This window comes from Globicephala melas, chromosome 1 (genome assembly GCF_963455315.2).
Source record: "Globicephala melas chromosome 1, mGloMel1.2, whole genome shotgun sequence".
NCBI lineage: Eukaryota > Metazoa > Chordata > Mammalia > Artiodactyla > Delphinidae > Globicephala > Globicephala melas.
The window spans coordinates 167,406,126-167,423,024 of NC_083314.1; the positions used below are offsets into that span (position 1 = coordinate 167,406,126).

Consider the following 16,899-nt stretch of genomic DNA (forward strand, 5'->3'; position numbering starts at 1 on the left):
CTTCTGCCGTCACCGAATGGGCGGGGCCCTGGCCTGCGCCTGCGCGCTCGGAGGAGGAGCGGAGATGAGCTAAGCTAGAGTTCTCGACTGTGCGCACTCCAGGGGCGGGGCACGTTGGGGTGAAAGGGATAACCGCGCGGGCTGCCCGGCTCCGGGCCACGTGCGAGGGACCCGGCTGGGGAAGGCGGGGTTCAGACCACCTGGGACAGCCGAGAAGTCTGTAGACAGGCGGGCTAGGTTACGGGGCAAGAATTAGGGGAGCCCCACCTCAGAAATGCTGGGACTCCTTAGCCACTGGTGGCAGTTTGGACTTTTGAGAAAAGGGGTAAGGCGGCGTCCTGCTAGCTGGAAGGCCGCTACACTGGCTTTAGAGCTCTGGTACAAGTGTTTTTTGTTTGTTTTTTTGGTAGAAGTCTTAAATATCCTGTTTTTATACTGTTTTGTCTTATTTAGTGAATTTAATCGTTTGCGAAGTTCCTAGCCGTAGTTAGCCTCACAGGGAGGGCACTTAATATCAGTCCATTTTGTGCTGATTTAAGGCACTCAAGATTTTGGGATTTGCATTCTCAGGACCTACCCAAAGAACTCAAAAAAGGGTTAAGGCCAGAAAGAACTCTAAGAATGACTTCTAAAGTTTAAGAAAGGCCATCAACTAACCCTGACAGAAAAATCAAGGGCATTCATTCTGTACCAAACCTTTAAAGAAAAGGGCTGCAGGAATTTGAGGCACTAACTCACAAAAGATATTGGGAGTTTAGTTTTCTTAAAATGAGAGAAGGGGAAAAAAAAAAAACTTTACCATTTTCAGAGAACCTTCTTGTAGTTTCTTACTTTGGGTTGCAGTGTCAAGGAAACAAGGCAAGAGATGCTGTAGTCATGACTCCCGATTCATTACTTTTGTCTTCCACTCTTTCTGATGAAAGGGTTATTTTTAACAGAGTGAAATGATCAAAGAATGCCCTCCAGAGATGAGTAACCCACCCATGAATGGTCTCTTAAGCTTTTCCATCCTTCCTGCTTTGCATGTAGGTTAGTAAGTTTCTGCCTAGCTGATTTCTTCAATTTTGCAGGAAAACCATTTAGTGAAGTCCAGTAGTAGCTTGCTACTTTTAACATCTTCCAAGGTCAGCTTTGACTTTTGGTAGGAAGTCCCTAGAGGGATATATGAAACTTCTTACCCTTGTTCTGTTAACATTTCGGTGCACTTTGGGTGATAGTTGGTATGCCTCCAATCAAGTCTTTCTTTTCTAAACCCTCCTTCCCTTAGGGGGAGCTAGATGTTTAAGAATACAGTGTTCATCAGGCTAGTGAACTTGTTAACATGTGTTTATAGCTGGTCAGTGTATCTCCTCTGGCCTCAATTTCAACAGTTTCCCCTGTATTTCCATCCCTGGGTTGCTGCAGGGGGTTAATTAATTAAGATTTGTAAAGGGCTTTGAGGAGCAAGGGACAAAGTATTATTAGGGTCTCATGCCCCAAGCCATGGCCCCATCCTTTCATCCCAGTCAGTGGCACAGGCAACCCCATTCTTATGCATGCCAAGCCCTTAATCCCCTCTTGAATGTGGCAGCTTCCAAGGAAAGGACAAGAGGCCTTAACTAGAAACAAAACTCCACTGTAATGAGGTGCTAAAAAGACTGAACTTTCAAGATTCACTCCTAACAAAATGGCTGAACAGAAAACTTAATGGTTCTTGTGACTTGAGTCCCAATCCAAGAAAGTGGAAATAATGGTAGGAAGAAAGCACCTTAAATATCAACCAAGGAGATGACAGTTTCGGTACCAATAAGTCTTTATTCATTGTATTTTCCCAAGGAAAAGAAGGGGAAGGGAAAGGGGTCAGCATGTGTTACAAAATGATAGCAAATGGGAAAGGAAGTACCTGGCACAGCAAAATCAACCAACAAATAAACACTGCCCAGATGGGGTCGCCAAAGCCCAAGGGGGCTCAGTCTCCTGCAGTTCAGTAATGAGGGGAAGGGATGAAGAACAGGTACATGCTTTTCTACCCTCCCTCCCTCCCCATAAATTCAAGATTTCACACAAAGCTTTGGTTTCTAGCAGTAAACATGGAGTTACATTCGTCCGTCTCCTATTAAACAATTTTGTGGCCACTTTGACATAAGTTTCTTGCACCTGCATAAAAGTTCCTGAGTGACTTGACTATACATTCATCTTTCCTTTCGTGGTCTCCCAACCCCACTTTCTACATGGAAGGCCCCCTCGTTGCTCCTCTAACCCTAGGATTAGAGATTAAAGTAGGTTTTAATCCATGCAAAGACAGCAGTCTCTTTGGAATGAATCAAATCAAGGAATGGTCATGACTCAGGAGATTGAGAACAAGGGATGGTGAGTTCTTAGCTTCTTCAGGATTTTTGCACAAATCATTTAATCACAGACACCCCACAAATTAAACGTATAGGTGTATGGAGTATTTCTGGGGAGGGCACGAAGGGGGAAAGAAGAGGGGGTAGGAATACAGTGTTTAGGACAGAAAATCTTGTTCGAAATAGGAAACAGGGGAAGGGGAACACAAAAGAAAGTGTAGTTCAAGACCTCCCACTTCAAGAAGAGGGGCCCCCAAGTTTATGTTTCAGATCTTTTTGGCTGGTGCAGACCTTTTGTCAAAGATGCTTTGGCTATTTTTCTCAATATAAAAAGAAGTTTGTAAACAATAAAACCCCAAAAGAACATGGAGAAGACCAACACATTATATTTACACAAACTAGGCCACCTAGCAATCACCAAATCAGCTACTTGTGAAGTCCTATGAAGTCCAGACAAATACAATAACTAGAGGGGGGCAGCAATTGGGGGAGACAAGAACCCAGGATCAGACACACATCACCCAATGCGTTCTATTGCATTTGCCCCGTTACAACACAGTGAGGTAGGTTTGCAGTGATCTCACAGCATGTAAACGAAACCCCCTTTTCTCCTTTAGCTACCATGACACTAATTACTGCTGCAGCAGGGCAGGACACTGGCTCTGGGAACCACAAAGAAGCCATCACTGATGGTCTCTCTGGAAACCAAGGAGGAAAAGTCCAGAATTGTTAAAGATTAAGGATCTTGTCCTTGCTTCATATATCCATCCCTGGGCAGCTCAAGATGGGTACAGAGGCATCGTTCTTAAAACCTGTCCTTACCAACTCACAGTTTTTACAAAAACACATACAATACACCCTGTTGTGTATGTTAGGCCTAGCCCAATCCACTGAAGGATGGACCTGGTATGTAAAGCGAGTCCTATGCCCTGGGATTACAGGTCTGGAACAGGAATCCTTTATCACACATACAGATGACCTCTGCCTAATCTTGGCTTCCCCTCTCTGCACCTTTTACCTGGCCCAGCCTCTCCTAACCTCTCTGTACCACCTTTTCCTGTTCAGACCAATTTCCAATCTTTCAGTAGAAGGAGACCAAGCCATGGGGCAACCCAGTTAAAACCTAGTCTCCCATGAAACATTGAAGATGGAGGGGTTTCAAGAGGACACTGTGGCAGAAAAGCCAGCTCTAATTGGCAAAAATGAGGTAGTTCAATAGGCTATACGCTCCAAATAGTTGTTCTCTCTGGTGATAGAGCAACAAAAAGTATTCCTGCTGTGCAGACCCGGAGCTGTCGCCGACTTATCCCTGAGATTGCTCACGTACCTGAGAACACAGTGCAGGAATGAGGGCCTTAGATTAAAATACACAAAAATACAAAACCAGAATATTTATATTATGAAAAAAAAGTTAAAATGCACAAGATACGTCATTCGCACACAGCTAGTGCAGTTGGCATCCTGAAGAAAGTGGGACCCAAGGTACAGTCATCCAAGGGAGCAAATAAATAAAATTGTATTGGCCCAGAATGGGGTGGGAGTGAGCTTAGAAGCAGCAGGTCTGCAGCTGTTCCCTCAACCCCCCTTTTGCCTGTCATCACAACCCACTGCTTGGGACAGTTCTCTCAGCACTCTCTCCCAGGAGGAGGTTGTGAGCAGACAAGATGTGGAAAACCCTGCCTTACCCCTGAGATATTTCCTCCCACAGAATGTAGTGGCTTGTGGGTTGGGTCCATCAATCTGGTCTCATGCTTAATCTTTTCACTCTGGCACGGGAAATATTATTCCATATCCTTCTTGAAGAGTAAAACAACTTCCCTATCCAGGCCACTTTCAAAAGCTGGAGATTCTGGGGATGGAGACTCAGATAAAGCATGCAGGAAGGGTTACCCCCCAAAGCCCTCACGTGCATTTGGATAGAGCATGATTGGAGTTTCTTTGCCTCACCCCTTCCCCCCCACCAAGAGGAAAGAGGGGGTGACGCTTTGGCCCCCGGCCTGAGATAATATGGCAGTGCCAGCTGCCCCCTACCCACCCTGTCCCCACTTTCTCCACTCTGCCGATGGATGCCTGTTCCTCAAAACTTCCTGATCACACACGGATAGCCCCCACCCACTGTGGCTCAATTCTGGGCCTCGGGGAGCATGGCGGGGCTATGGATCTCTTCTTCCTCCTCCCGAAAGCAGGCTGGCTTTCCCTGGGAGCTGGGAGCTTGCTGGGCCTTCAGTGGACACGAGGCCACCATGTGGTTGATGCTCTGGCAGAAGTGGCACTTCTTGGGCTGGGGTGGCAGTTTGCATTCCTTGGCATGATGGTCTAGACCTCCACAGTTGTAGCACCTAGCACCAAGCAACATGGTAAAGTTGAGAGAAAGGAGTGAGAAGAGACTACAAGCCTTCCTCTGAAAGAGGACACCTGGGCTCTGGTTCAAGTTGTTACTATACCCACTTCCCTTCCCAGAGACCAATTTCCCCACTTACAAAAGGAGGAATATGACTAGATGACTCTGAGTCCTTTCCAGATACGTAATTGTCTAGATGATACCTTCCGATTCATGTCAACTTGAAAATACCAAGAACAGAAATTCTGGACCCCAATTGGGAACTACCATACCTTTAAAAAGAGTACCTGTCATTCAATAAAAATATAGAAATTAAAGGAGCCAGACTATGTGATCTGTTTGAGCACAGAACTAAGATGGAAGAAACCAGCCATTTGGAGACGTGGTGAAGAAGCAACAGGTACAGATACACCATCTCGTCCTGACCACATACACGTTCACATCCATGGTCTCTTTTAGTTCTAAAATAATCATGTGAGGTTAGTATCATGAAATCCGTTTAGCAATGGAGGCTGGTGCTAACAGAACGTCATTACTCGTCAGTAGAAGAGCTAGGTCATGAAGTACCCTCCTCACAGACTGCCCTCTCTTCACCTCCCACACCCAGGGGCCGCAGGCTTCCTTTTACCTTTGGCAATCTGGTCCAAGAAAGGGGCAAAATGAGGAGAGTTTTCCTCATCCTCAGCATGTCCCTCCCAACCCACACACAAGCTGCCTTGCAATCCATACCTGTCTCCCTTTGATCTGCGTTTCTGCATGTTCTTCCCTTTGGGCCGCCTCTCACTCCCAATACAGAACACCCCACCAGGGCCAGTGACTCGGATAGATTCCAGGCCCTTGGCAGACTTCTTAAAGGTGAACTCTACGGCCTCACCCTCCTTCAGGCTCCGGAAGCCCTCCATGTGCAGCTTACTCTGGGGGAGGGAAGCATGGTAGATTTTAATGTTAGTCTCCGTTATTACACCAAAACCAAAAAAACCTGCATGCACATGTTCCTCTAAGGTTGGAAGAACACTTCCATTTTATCGGTAAAGAAACTGTGACTCAAAGAGTCATCACAATGAAGAACAAAATATCTACATCACATTAGGAACAATCATTAGATAAACAGATGCCATAGCATTTTTTGCAGCTAGTCTCAAAGTTCTAAGAAAAATAAAACAGAAGAAAAATTCTTAAACATAGCATTTATAAGAAATCAACCAATGTAAAATTGTAAAATATAAAGTAACAGACCTGGGCTTCCCTGGTGGCGAAGTGGTTAAGAACCCGCCTGCCAATGCAGGGGACACGGGTTCAAGCCCTGGTCCGGGAAGATCCCACATGCCGCAGAGCAACTAAGCCCGTGCGCCACAATTACTGAGCCAGTGCTCTAGAGCCGGTGAGTCACAACTACTGAGCCCGCATGAATAGAACCCGTACTCCGCAACATGAGAAGCCCGAGCAACACAAGGAAGAGTAGCCCTGCTTGCTGCAACTAGAGAAAGCCCGCGTGCAGCAGTGAAGACCCAAATGCAGCCAAAATTAAATATAAATAAACATAAATAAAAATAAAAAACAAATAAAGTAACAGGCCTATACACTTAAAAAATGTCAGTCATGAAAGACAAACCCCAGAGAAGTAAAGAAACTGAATGCAACACATGACTCTGGATTGGATCTTGTAGAACAAGAAAAAATATTAGAACAACTGACAAAATTTGCATATGGTAGATAAATGTTTCAATGTTAAGTTCCCTAATTTTGATCATTGTACTGAGATTAGGTAAGAGAATGGCCCTATTTTAGAAAAAACACTGAAATATTTAAAGATGCTTGATATCTGTCTATCTGTACAAAGAAAAAATAAAAAAGCAAATGGGACAAAATATTAAGGACCGATAAATCTGGGTAAAGGTTATATGGGAGTTTTTAGTATTATTCTTGCAACCTTTTCCCAAGTTTGAAATTATATCAAAACAATGTTTCTGAAAGTTGAAGGGAAAAGGCAGTATGACCCAAGCAGACAGATCAGTGGATTAGAAGGGAAAGTCTACTGGGAGATCCAAGATTAAGTGGAGAAATCAACAGGTGAGGAAAACAATTCCATAAATACTATTGAGAAAACAGTTATCCATTTGAAAATGAAGCCAGAAATCTACACTTTGCATCATACGTATGCAAAATATATTTTGGAAGAATTAAATATCTCAGTGTTAAGAAGAAAAAACTTTGAGACAGTTTTTTTAAAAATCAAGACAGATAACTAAACTGATAAAACTACAAAAAGCTACTGTAAGTCAGTAAGAAAAAAGAATCACAGGGCTTCCCTGGTGGCGCAGTGGTTTGAGAGTCCGCTTGCCGATGCAGGGGACACAGGTTCCTGCCCCGGTCCGGGAAGATCCCACATGCCGCAGAGCGGCTGGGCCCATGAGCCATGGCCGCTGAGGCTGCGCGTCCGGAGCCTGTGCTCCACAATGGGAGAGGCCACAACAGCGAGAGGCCCGCGTACCGCAAAAAAAAATAATAAAAAAAGAATAAAAAGAATCACAGAACAGAATATAAGCAGGTAATTTGCAGGAGGATTTAGCATGACACATATGTTCAGTATCTCACTCGTTCAAAAAAAAACAACAGAAAACAAAAATACCATGAAGCCATTAAAAAGAATGTAAACTTGTAAATAAAGTCCCTGTTTTGTTCACTGCTGCATTTTGACACCTAAATAATGCCTAGCACATTTTGGATGAATGAACAAGGAGGTAGGTTTTAATTATTTTACTTGGGAAGATGAGCAAATTGTTAAAGGAAAGGACTTCGAATGTGTGGAACGATCTCACTAAAACACTGCATGTCTGAACCAAAAAAAAAGGAGTTATTCACACAGCTAGTTGAATGGCAAAACCAGGGTCAGAAGAACCCAGGGTTTCCGATTTGAAGCTCACAGTCCATTTCACCTTGCCACTTACTGCGTCAACAACACATCAGTGGAGTGACAGCCTCTCCCAGACCCTGCCCAGAATAGGCTTCATTATAGATAGCTTCCAAAACATCCAAAGAGCACGTCAAATATGTCAACAAGGTGCAGTCCTCATTGAAAATGCGGTTCAGAAGCAAAAGGGATCATCGTGCACCCAGTCCTGGCTTGAGGCATGTCATGCTGCTGGTGGTAGTGATGGGGCAGGGTGGATATTTCAAACTGGGACTTAGGTGAAACATGCTCTTTTGCCAGATGTGATCCCCAATTCCTCAGTCATTTACATTTTTGTTTTAATTTAGATGGTACTGCTTAAGACAAAACTTCCGTTGAGGTAATTGGTTAAGAGCATAGGCTCAGGTGCCAGACACAACCTGGTTCATGAAATGCTGTTTCTACTAATTTCCAGCATCATGTGTGACCTTGGTCAGTCACTCACCTCTGGGCCTCAGAGAACAGGATAAAAACCTACCTTAGGGTTTTTTTTTGGTTTTTTGTTTTTTTTGGTTGCACTGGGTCCTAGTTGTGGCAGGCGGGCTCCTCAGTTGTGGCCCGCCGGCTTTCCAGTTGCAGCACCGTGTGGGCTCTCCAGTCGCAGCAGGCGGGCCCCCTTAGCTACGGCTCCAGGGTTCCTTAGCTGTGGCATGCGAATCTCAGTTGCAGCATGTATGTGGGATCTAGATCTGAGACCAGGGATCGTAGCTGGTCCCACTGCACTGGGAGCGCAGAGTCCCATCCACTGCGCCACGAGGGAAATCCCTACCTAAGATTTTTGGTTTTTGTTTGGTTTTTTTTGCGGTACGCGGGCCTCTCACTGTTGTGGCCTCTCCCGTTGCGGAGCACAGGCTCCGGACGCGCAGCCTCAGCGGCCATGGCTCACGGGCCCAGCCGATCCGTGGCATGTGGGATCTTCCCGGACCGGGGCACGAACGCGTGTCCCCTGCATCGGCAGGCGGACTCTCAACCACTGCGCCACCAGGGAAGCCGCCTAAGATTTTAATGAAGATTACGCGGGCAGGGAAACATGAAGAATATATACTCAATAAATATCAATGAAATATTCCAAAGGTTGGGGATCCTTTCTTCTTTTTCCCACAGGAACAGCCAGAATTGTGATGACTCCCCCCACCAATCTTGATGTGGAGCATTAAAGCAGAAAATAAAAACATTTCAGAAAGGTGAAATCTTTCCCCCTCCTCGTTGTGTAACAACCACACTGAATTTGATGTTAAATCTGACTTGTCTCTTATTGAGCTGGGACAAGCCAGTGAGTCAGGAGGTGCTGGAGGAGCCAGACCAAGAGCATTCTTGACCCAGGCAAACCCAGCTTTTCCCATTTGCCTAGTGGGCTCTTAGGCTGGAACACTCCCAGTCCTTGCTGTGATTCAGCAGATAGATAAGTGACTAAGAGCCAGGGTTTACAATCTGACAGCCTGTCCCCACTTTCTGTGCTACCCTACAAAATGGAGTAAATAATAATTTTATGATGGTGCTGTGAGGGTTTATGCATGAAAAGTAGTTAACACATAGCCTGCCACACATAAATCCTGAGTGGCAATTATCATCAACCTCTTCAGACTGGATGAGGGCAGGGTAACAGTGAGAAAGAAGTGTCAAGAGACTGGGAATTTTAACTCTAGTTTTTATCACTAACTGGCAGTGGAAACTCAGAAAAACATCCCCTCTCTGAGCTCCAGTTTACTGAGGACAACACTCTCCTCCATCCATACCTCCTAGGCTTACTATGAGAACAAGAGGATAATATAAATGGGGACATATGAAATTGACCAGCCCTCTCAGCTCACCCACTCCATCACTGGAGGATTTGAGGTCTGCTTAAGACTTTAAAAGGGTGAAAAAAAACAAAACCAAAAAACCCCCAACCCTGCAGGCACCTCACCATAACAGGTCAAGATTTAGACTGGTGGTCTCCAAGGGTGGCTCCCGGGGGTGGGGGTGGGGGGCCTACCCCGCCCCTTTCTAAAACACATAGTTTGAATTCCTCTCTTATCAGGTAGGTAATCGGCGTGCAGCCCCACGGAGCCTGCCTCACAGGGCCTGATCGGAAAGGAGCCTGAAATTCTTGCTATCACCCCACCCCACCCCCAGCCACACACAAAGCGGGGCCTGGGCCCCGCCCCTCTCTCCATCCCCTCCAAAAAGAAAAGACCTGGGGGGGGGAGGGGCAAGGCTTGAGCTCCCCCAATAGAGCCCAGCTCCGGGGAAACAAAGAGTTGACACTGGCTGGTTCTGGTGGTCAGATTCCTGGAGTTCCAGAGGCTGCAGATTCCCCCGACTCCCCCCCACCCCACATTCACCGCATTCATCAGTTCCTTCCTTCCTCTCCACATAAGGGTTATGGTCACGGTGAGAGAAACGGATACAGAGATACCTTTCTTCCCCAGTCAAGCTTGCTGGTCTGCCAAAGTCACCATTGCCAACAGCCATCTTTCCTTCTGACCTGCCCTCCCACCCTTCCAGGGCTTTCAGTCAAACCTTTTACTCAGGGACCTAATTAGGGTTATTTATTCAGATAAATTATATTAAAGGTGGGAGGGAGGCAGGCCTCCCATCTTCCTTTCCCAATTTGTTTGAGGTAGGAGGGTGGGCAGCCTATAGTGGGGAGAGGGGAAGATGGCATTTAATCGGACAGAAAACAGTTACAGGAGGCATTTCTCTTTTTTTGGATGGCAAGGAAGGACTTGGGCCAATTACAGTACTTAGTCTTTCCGCCCCCCTAATACCTCACCACTGCCTACTCTAAGCTTCCCCCACATCAAGTATGCCTTTATAAGTTAGAGATAGAAGGGACCTAAGGGGTCACTCAGGACACATGGAGTAAAAAGCTCACAGGAACCCGAGTTTCCCTCAACTTGCTCTATGAAATTTGGATAAATAAGTTCTGGTTTCTATAATCATCTGTAAAAGCAGGAGATCAGACTTGATCACAGCTTGGGTTTCTGGCTTTTCTGCAAAACCCGGGGCCCTTCCAGCTCAAGACTACCTAGTGCATGTTTATACCCTCAGTTCTAGGTGCCTAGCAGTGCACAAACATTTGTAGAAGAAACTTAAGTTCTCTACTATCTAAAATGACTAAGATTTAATTTTATTACTAATATTTACTATAGGCTAAGCAGTGTTTTAACCACTTTACATGTTGTAACACATGTGACCCTCACACCAAGCCTGTGAGGTAGACCTTATCATGCCCCCTGTGTTACAGGTGAGGTCACAGAGGCAGAGGGGTGAAGCACCTTGACCAAATTTATAGTGTGAGAGCCCCGAGCTGATTGCAACTAGCCGGACTCTATACCCAGCACTATGCGATATAATGCAAGACGCACAGCCGTTTAAAAACTTTCTAACAGCCACAATGAAAAAGTAAAAAGCCGCAGGTGAAAGTAATTTTAATGACTTGGTTCCGAGGTGTCCTCGCAGTTCAACCCAAGCGTCATTCCTGAAGGTAGGGTTTGGTAGGCGCTAGGAAACCAATGGGTTCTATTAGAAGCAGTTTATTTTGATGTGTGTGTCAGGGAGGGTGGGGGAAAGAGATCCGTCCAGAACCAAAGGCTGTGAGCATACAACCCTACACACATCGCCTCTGCTCAGACACACAGCCAGGACCACGAGCTCCAGCCTGGAGTTCTCCACCAGATGGTGCTGCTCATCAGCAAGGCGGCACAAAGGCAGCCAGAGGGAGACTGGAGCAGAAGAGAGGAAGGAGACCGCGGTTCTCAACTCTGCACGCGAGTGTTCACCTAGATTGATCTTCCCAGCTCCTTAGGGTGGGCGTCTTCTCCTTGGTCCTTAGGAAAATGGAGTCGCAAGGAGACTGAACTCTGATGAGGACCCAACCCAGGGTGGTTCCCCCCCCCCACCTACCCATGGAGTGAAGAAAGTGTCCGGGAGTTTTAAACCAGTAACCCAGTTGTTGTTCTGCTCTGTTGACAAAAGCCATTTACTCTCCTTTCCAGTCTGAATTAAGTAACTCCAAGCTGCCTCTGTACTAAGTGCGGTACTATTCTTGAAAGTTTTCTCCTCCCCCCCCCAACCTCCTTTGACCTCCCAGATTTAACACTGATAGTAATTGCTATTCTTGCCTGCAGGAAGAAAGGAGGGGTGATTTGCCTAGGGCTGTTTCTCAAAAAAAAAAAAAAAAAAGCACCAGCAAATTCCAATAGGTAGTTTGATTAGGAATGTTCCAGAAACAACCTTGCCCTGGAGAAAATCACTGACAACCACTTGTATGGCAAGCTTGTGGTGTCACCAACCACAAGCTTTGCTCATGATGGTGGCACAGCCTTTACTTGGGACACTGTCTAGAAAGCAGGTCTCTTCAGAAAGAGAAGGACCCAAGAAGATCCCATAATGCTCAAACCAACTCATGTGCTTCTCTGCCAACTTCCTGAAAAAATCCACTCATTTAAAAAATAGTTTCCTATTAAGATGGAAATGAAATAACTAATGAATGACCCATCAAACCCGTGCCTCCAATATCCTATCGGGAGCTCAACTGCAATCCACTGACACTCACTCTACAAGCTTTCATGGTGTTTCTACCGAGTGCCAGGCCCTATTCAGGCCCTAGTCCAGAAAGAGACAGCAACTATCAGTTAACATTCCCTCCCTACCTCCAGCCTTTTGTGTCTGGAGGAAGACTTCTGCTGACAAGGATCCCCAACTGTTAGTGTACTCCTGATTCCTCAGGGGACCCATATTCATTTCTTCAGCCCACCAGGTGCATACTAGAAAACTAACCAGACTGCTAGTCTCTCTCTTCAAAGAGTTTACAGGTTAGAAGAGGGGTTAAGACAAGTACATCAAAAAATGAAACATAAGGTGGGTAATCAGAGGCACTAGTGAGGTTATAAACCAGGTGGGAAAGATCCCTTTACATTCTCCCTGCCCCCAAACCCAAGAGCCCTACTCTAGATGGGTCTGAGTTGCTCTCACTACCCCCCACTCATCCTTTTCAGAAAAAGCAGGCCACGTGGCTTCAGCAGTTTCTCGGTATTGGAAATTTCTTCTCCTAACCCAAACTTGGTCCCTCGGTCAAATTTGTGCTCTTCTTTGGCCTCCAAGCCTTGTAATACAGCATTTTAGCCAGAAAGCCATTTTAAACAGACTTGGGTTCCAAAGAGCTGTGGGAGAAAGCAGGGGACCTTTTCCTCATTTTCAAATTTCTACAAATCTAAGGGGTTTGGGAGTTGAGCCACAGGAAAACATGAGGTAAGCCAAAACTCTTAAAATGGCCATAGAGAATTGAGAATCCTTGGTGAACCTTAGGAAACCAGGAGACAGTAGTTAGCTCTTTCTTGTTCCACCTTGCGATGTATAACTGTTTTTCAACTGGGGGCGAGTTTGCCTCCCAGGGGGCATTTGGCAATGTCTGGAGACATTTTTGGTTGTCGCAACTGAGGGATGCCCAGCATGGGAAATTATCCTGTTCAAAACACGTCAATAGTGCTGAGGTTGAGAAACCTTGATTTAAGGGCTGGCCACCTGCCATTATTATGATTCTTAAATTCCCCCAAATTCAGGGACAGGAAGAGAGTTCTAGCATAAGACCTGTGGCTGAGTAAAAGGGTTGTTACAGAAGTCTCTTTGCTTTATGGGTTTTATTTACTTATTTTTTTAAAAAGCTAAAGGTAGGTTTTCTTTCCCACTCATCCACCCCTGTGGGGCACTGCGTGTTTGACAGGGAGTGCAAAAATAGTGAACAGCGTGTTGGGAACCAAATAGGCCCAAACTTGGAAGGGAAAAGAAAATGTTTAATTGCTCCCCACTCCTCTTTCCTTAGGAAAGGGGCTCCCTGACCCCCTCCCTTAGCAGATGTTATCTTAGGACAGTTATCTTGCTCACCACCCACCCTGCAATTCTAAGGTACCCACCACCAGCAGCCAAAGGAGAGGTTTTCAAATGTCTCACTCTCTCTCCACTTTGGGAACACTCCCCTCCCGCAGGAGGATTTTTAAGGATTGTCCTGCATCTACCTAACTCCTCTATATTAGATCCCCAGGGAGAGATTTCAAATCTCTCAAGTGCAGGACTGGAATCACTAGTCTAACTGCTATGGTAGGGTTTGAGGATCAACGTAAGCCCCAGCAGTGCATAATCGAAAGACAGAGAGCTACCAGGTGAGGCTCAGGGAATGTCCACCATTGTCCTCTGTGACTGTCAGTAGGGGGTGTTAGGGAGACAAATTCTTGATTCCTTATCCCAGCTCAACTCCTCCTGATAACTTATTCAACTGTGGAATGTCCCTGGACATTCCAAGACCCCAAAGTCCAGTTATCTCCCAGCAAACCCATCTGAAATAATGTGGTACGGGCTCCACTCCCCAAACCGGAAGGTCCCTGCTTTCCTTTATGCCCTCCAATATCTCCCAACTGCTTTCGATCCTAAGGGTAAGTGGGCTGAGGCACAGATGCATTTGCTCAGGAAAACCTTCCTTGCGAGTTGGGTATCACCAAAGAACCTCAGAGGGGCTACATTCCCCTCAGTCCTTCCCTATTCAACAGCCTTTGGAAGGGAGGCAAGAAAATGTTGGGTTTGACTCTTTTATTCCAAGCCTTCCAAAATTGGGGAAGCTGTCCAGTCATCTCCAGACCAGGAGAGATTTTAATCTCTTTGTGATCAGATAAATGGGAGAGTGGGGGAGCTGGCCACCCCGCTGAGGAGGGCCATTCAAAGCTGGTTCCTGTAATAAAGTGATTTAATAGATCTAAAGAGGCCAATTCCCTTCTTTTTCCCACAATTATTTCCTGTGGGTTATCATTCACATATGTAAATGAGACGGGGAAGGGGGCAAAGCCACCAGCCAGAATTAGTTGTCTGATGGGGAGGGGGTAAAGTTGGGGGTGGAGGAACTGGGTGAAGCAAGGGGATAGCCAAGCATTCTGCTGCCGACCCTTCTGGAAAGATGTTCTAGTAGCCCAGTGACCCCAACATTAACTGGTGGGCCCCCGTCTCCCCATATCCTCTATCTCCCCTGTTCCCCCCATTCTGTGTCCTCGCTGAGGGGCATGCTCAGAGACTTCCCCGCTGCCTCCAACTACTCCACCCAGCATCTCCACCCCTCCCCCTCCAGAATACCATCCCTCAGGCTCCAACCCTTAATCCCCACATCCTCCTTTCCCCTCCCCCACTGCTCCTAAAGCCAACCTCTCCGAAGTAACCCCTCCATGCCCGGCCTGGGTGTCAACCTACTGTGCCTGGGATTAGCAATTTCTTCTCAGGTCCAGCCCCAAACCTCCAAAGGTGGAGGGAACACAAGCAGCAACTTCCTTTACGTGGTGGTTATGTGTGGCTTGTGCCCAGGACCACAGAAATGCTTCTAAGATATTCAGGAAGGGTGGCCAGGGAGGAGGGAAACCTGAAGTCTCTGGTTCCTTGTTTGAGGCTGGGAATGTTAGGACAGCAATCAATGGCTGTCTGGGGCCATAAATGCCAAGCTGAGGAGAATAGGTCCAGAGGCTAGCCTCCCTCCACCCTCTGCCCTGCGACACTGAAGTTCACCCCCACTGTGCTGCCTTGCTTTAACTGAGAACTTGGGGTTGCAACCTAACTCCCTCCGAGCCTGGCCCAGGAATCTAAGGCCTGGGCTCCTTGGGTTTTCTTTCCTGATAGGAAATGAACAGTAAAAGCCCAGCGAGTGAACCGTGTGCCTGAGACTGTGTTCTCGAGGAACTTTCAAGCCCCCAGAGAGATCCTTCAAGGATCTGCCAAACCGACCCAGGCCCCAGAGCTTGAGTTTTGGGTGACCACCTGGGTGAGGAGACCCCACTGACTTCTCAGCTTTACCCCGTTGGGTTCCGAAGTGCTTTCCCTCCCTCTTTCCAGGCCGGGAGCTCCATTCACACCATAGTGAAAGGCGCGGGCGCTCAGGGCTCTGCTCTGACCGGGCATGTGCTTCCCTGGCCGGCCTGCTCGCCCTCCCCCCACTGGCAAGCACAATACAACCTTAGTTCTGCCACATGGGGTCATCTCCCTGCCCCCTGCCCCCTGCCCCCTGCCCAGGGGAAAGAGGTAACAGACACGTGGTAAACCAGGGGGGTTCCCGGAGGGGGTAGGGGTGCTGATACTCGGCTCTGCCCCCAGCTCTCGTCCCGCTGTAGTTAAAGGGGACTCAGAACTGGGGTGCCACGGCAAAGATGGGAGCGCACAATGAGGGCCCTTGATCTCCCTCAACCCAACAGCCGAGGCCGTCTGCCCACCCTTGGATCCGCGCGCCAACATCCCCTTCCCGCGGCAAAGTTACAGGGGTCGGTCTCACCTGGTGCACAAAGACATCCACCGGGGGGTCGAGTGCGACCCCGGCGCGGGCAGTCATGGACAGGAAGCCGAATCCCATGCGCACGTTGAACCACTTACAGATGCCGGCTCCGTGCAGCAGCTGCGGCTCCTCGGCCGCCCGGGCCGCGTCCTCCTGCGCCTCCTCCGGCGCCTTGGCGCCGCCACCTGGAGATTGGGAGGGCGCTCAGCTGGGGGGCCACGGAATTGGAGGACCCCACCAGAGACCCCGGCAAGGAGACCTGAGCGTGCAGCCCGCGGGTGGACACCCAAGGCGCTGCAGCTACCAAGATGCCGACGAGAAAATACCTGTCCCGGCTGCCTCCCGCGCTCCCCAAGCTTAAACTGAGGCCAGTGGTGCCCCGAAAGTTTTGCTCATCTTCCCACTACACGTTGCCCGGGGACAGACGGCCAGACAGGCCCCTCCTCTTCTCTCCCCCCGCCCCCGTAGCTTCAGCTTGCACGGCACTGGGACACCAGGGTTCCTTGCTCCAGAGATCGCCCCCTGAAACAGGAGGCCGCAGACTTGGGGTCCTTCGGCTAGCCTGGGGGACACTTCCCCCACCTCCCTTTGATGTGGCTTCTGGGCGCCCCTGCAGCCTAAGTTGTCCCCAGTAAGTCCCGAGGTCGAACCTGCAAACTGCTGGTTTGACACAGAGCCCATGGTAGTCGGCTGAGCCCGCGGACCCGGGCCCCAGGTCGGCCGGCTGCTGGCCCCAGAGAAGTCCGGAGGCAAAGGGGTGGCTCGGAGAAGAGGCTGCTACATCTTCCCCAGCACAATAGCGGTGGGAGGGCCCACGGCTTTTCAAAGGCTCCCAAATTCTAAAAGACAATGACCCAACCCCCCGCGGGCAGCCCCCTCCCCTCCCCTCCCTCTCCTCTCCCCTCCCTTTCCCTCCGGCTCCAGCTCCGGCCCCCACCCCCCACCCCCGCCCCATCGGTCTCTGACACCTCTGGGGTGTCCCTTCTCAGAACCTTGAGGT

General features: G+C 48.2%; 1 protein-coding gene across 1 annotated transcript; it reads right to left on the reverse strand.

Moving 5' to 3' along the window:
- Positions 1-4,449: 4,449 nt before the first annotated feature.
- On the reverse strand, positions 4,450-16,580 carry LIN28A (lin-28 homolog A). The gene is made up of 4 exons (XM_030873538.2): positions 16,550-16,580; positions 15,900-16,084; positions 5,398-5,582; positions 4,450-4,666 (listed from the first exon to the last, which is right to left on the reverse strand). Exons 1-4 carry the CDS (start codon positions 16,578-16,580, stop codon positions 4,450-4,452), a joined length of 618 nt encoding a protein of 205 aa, XP_030729398.1.
- Between the last annotated feature and the right edge of the window lie 319 nt (positions 16,581-16,899).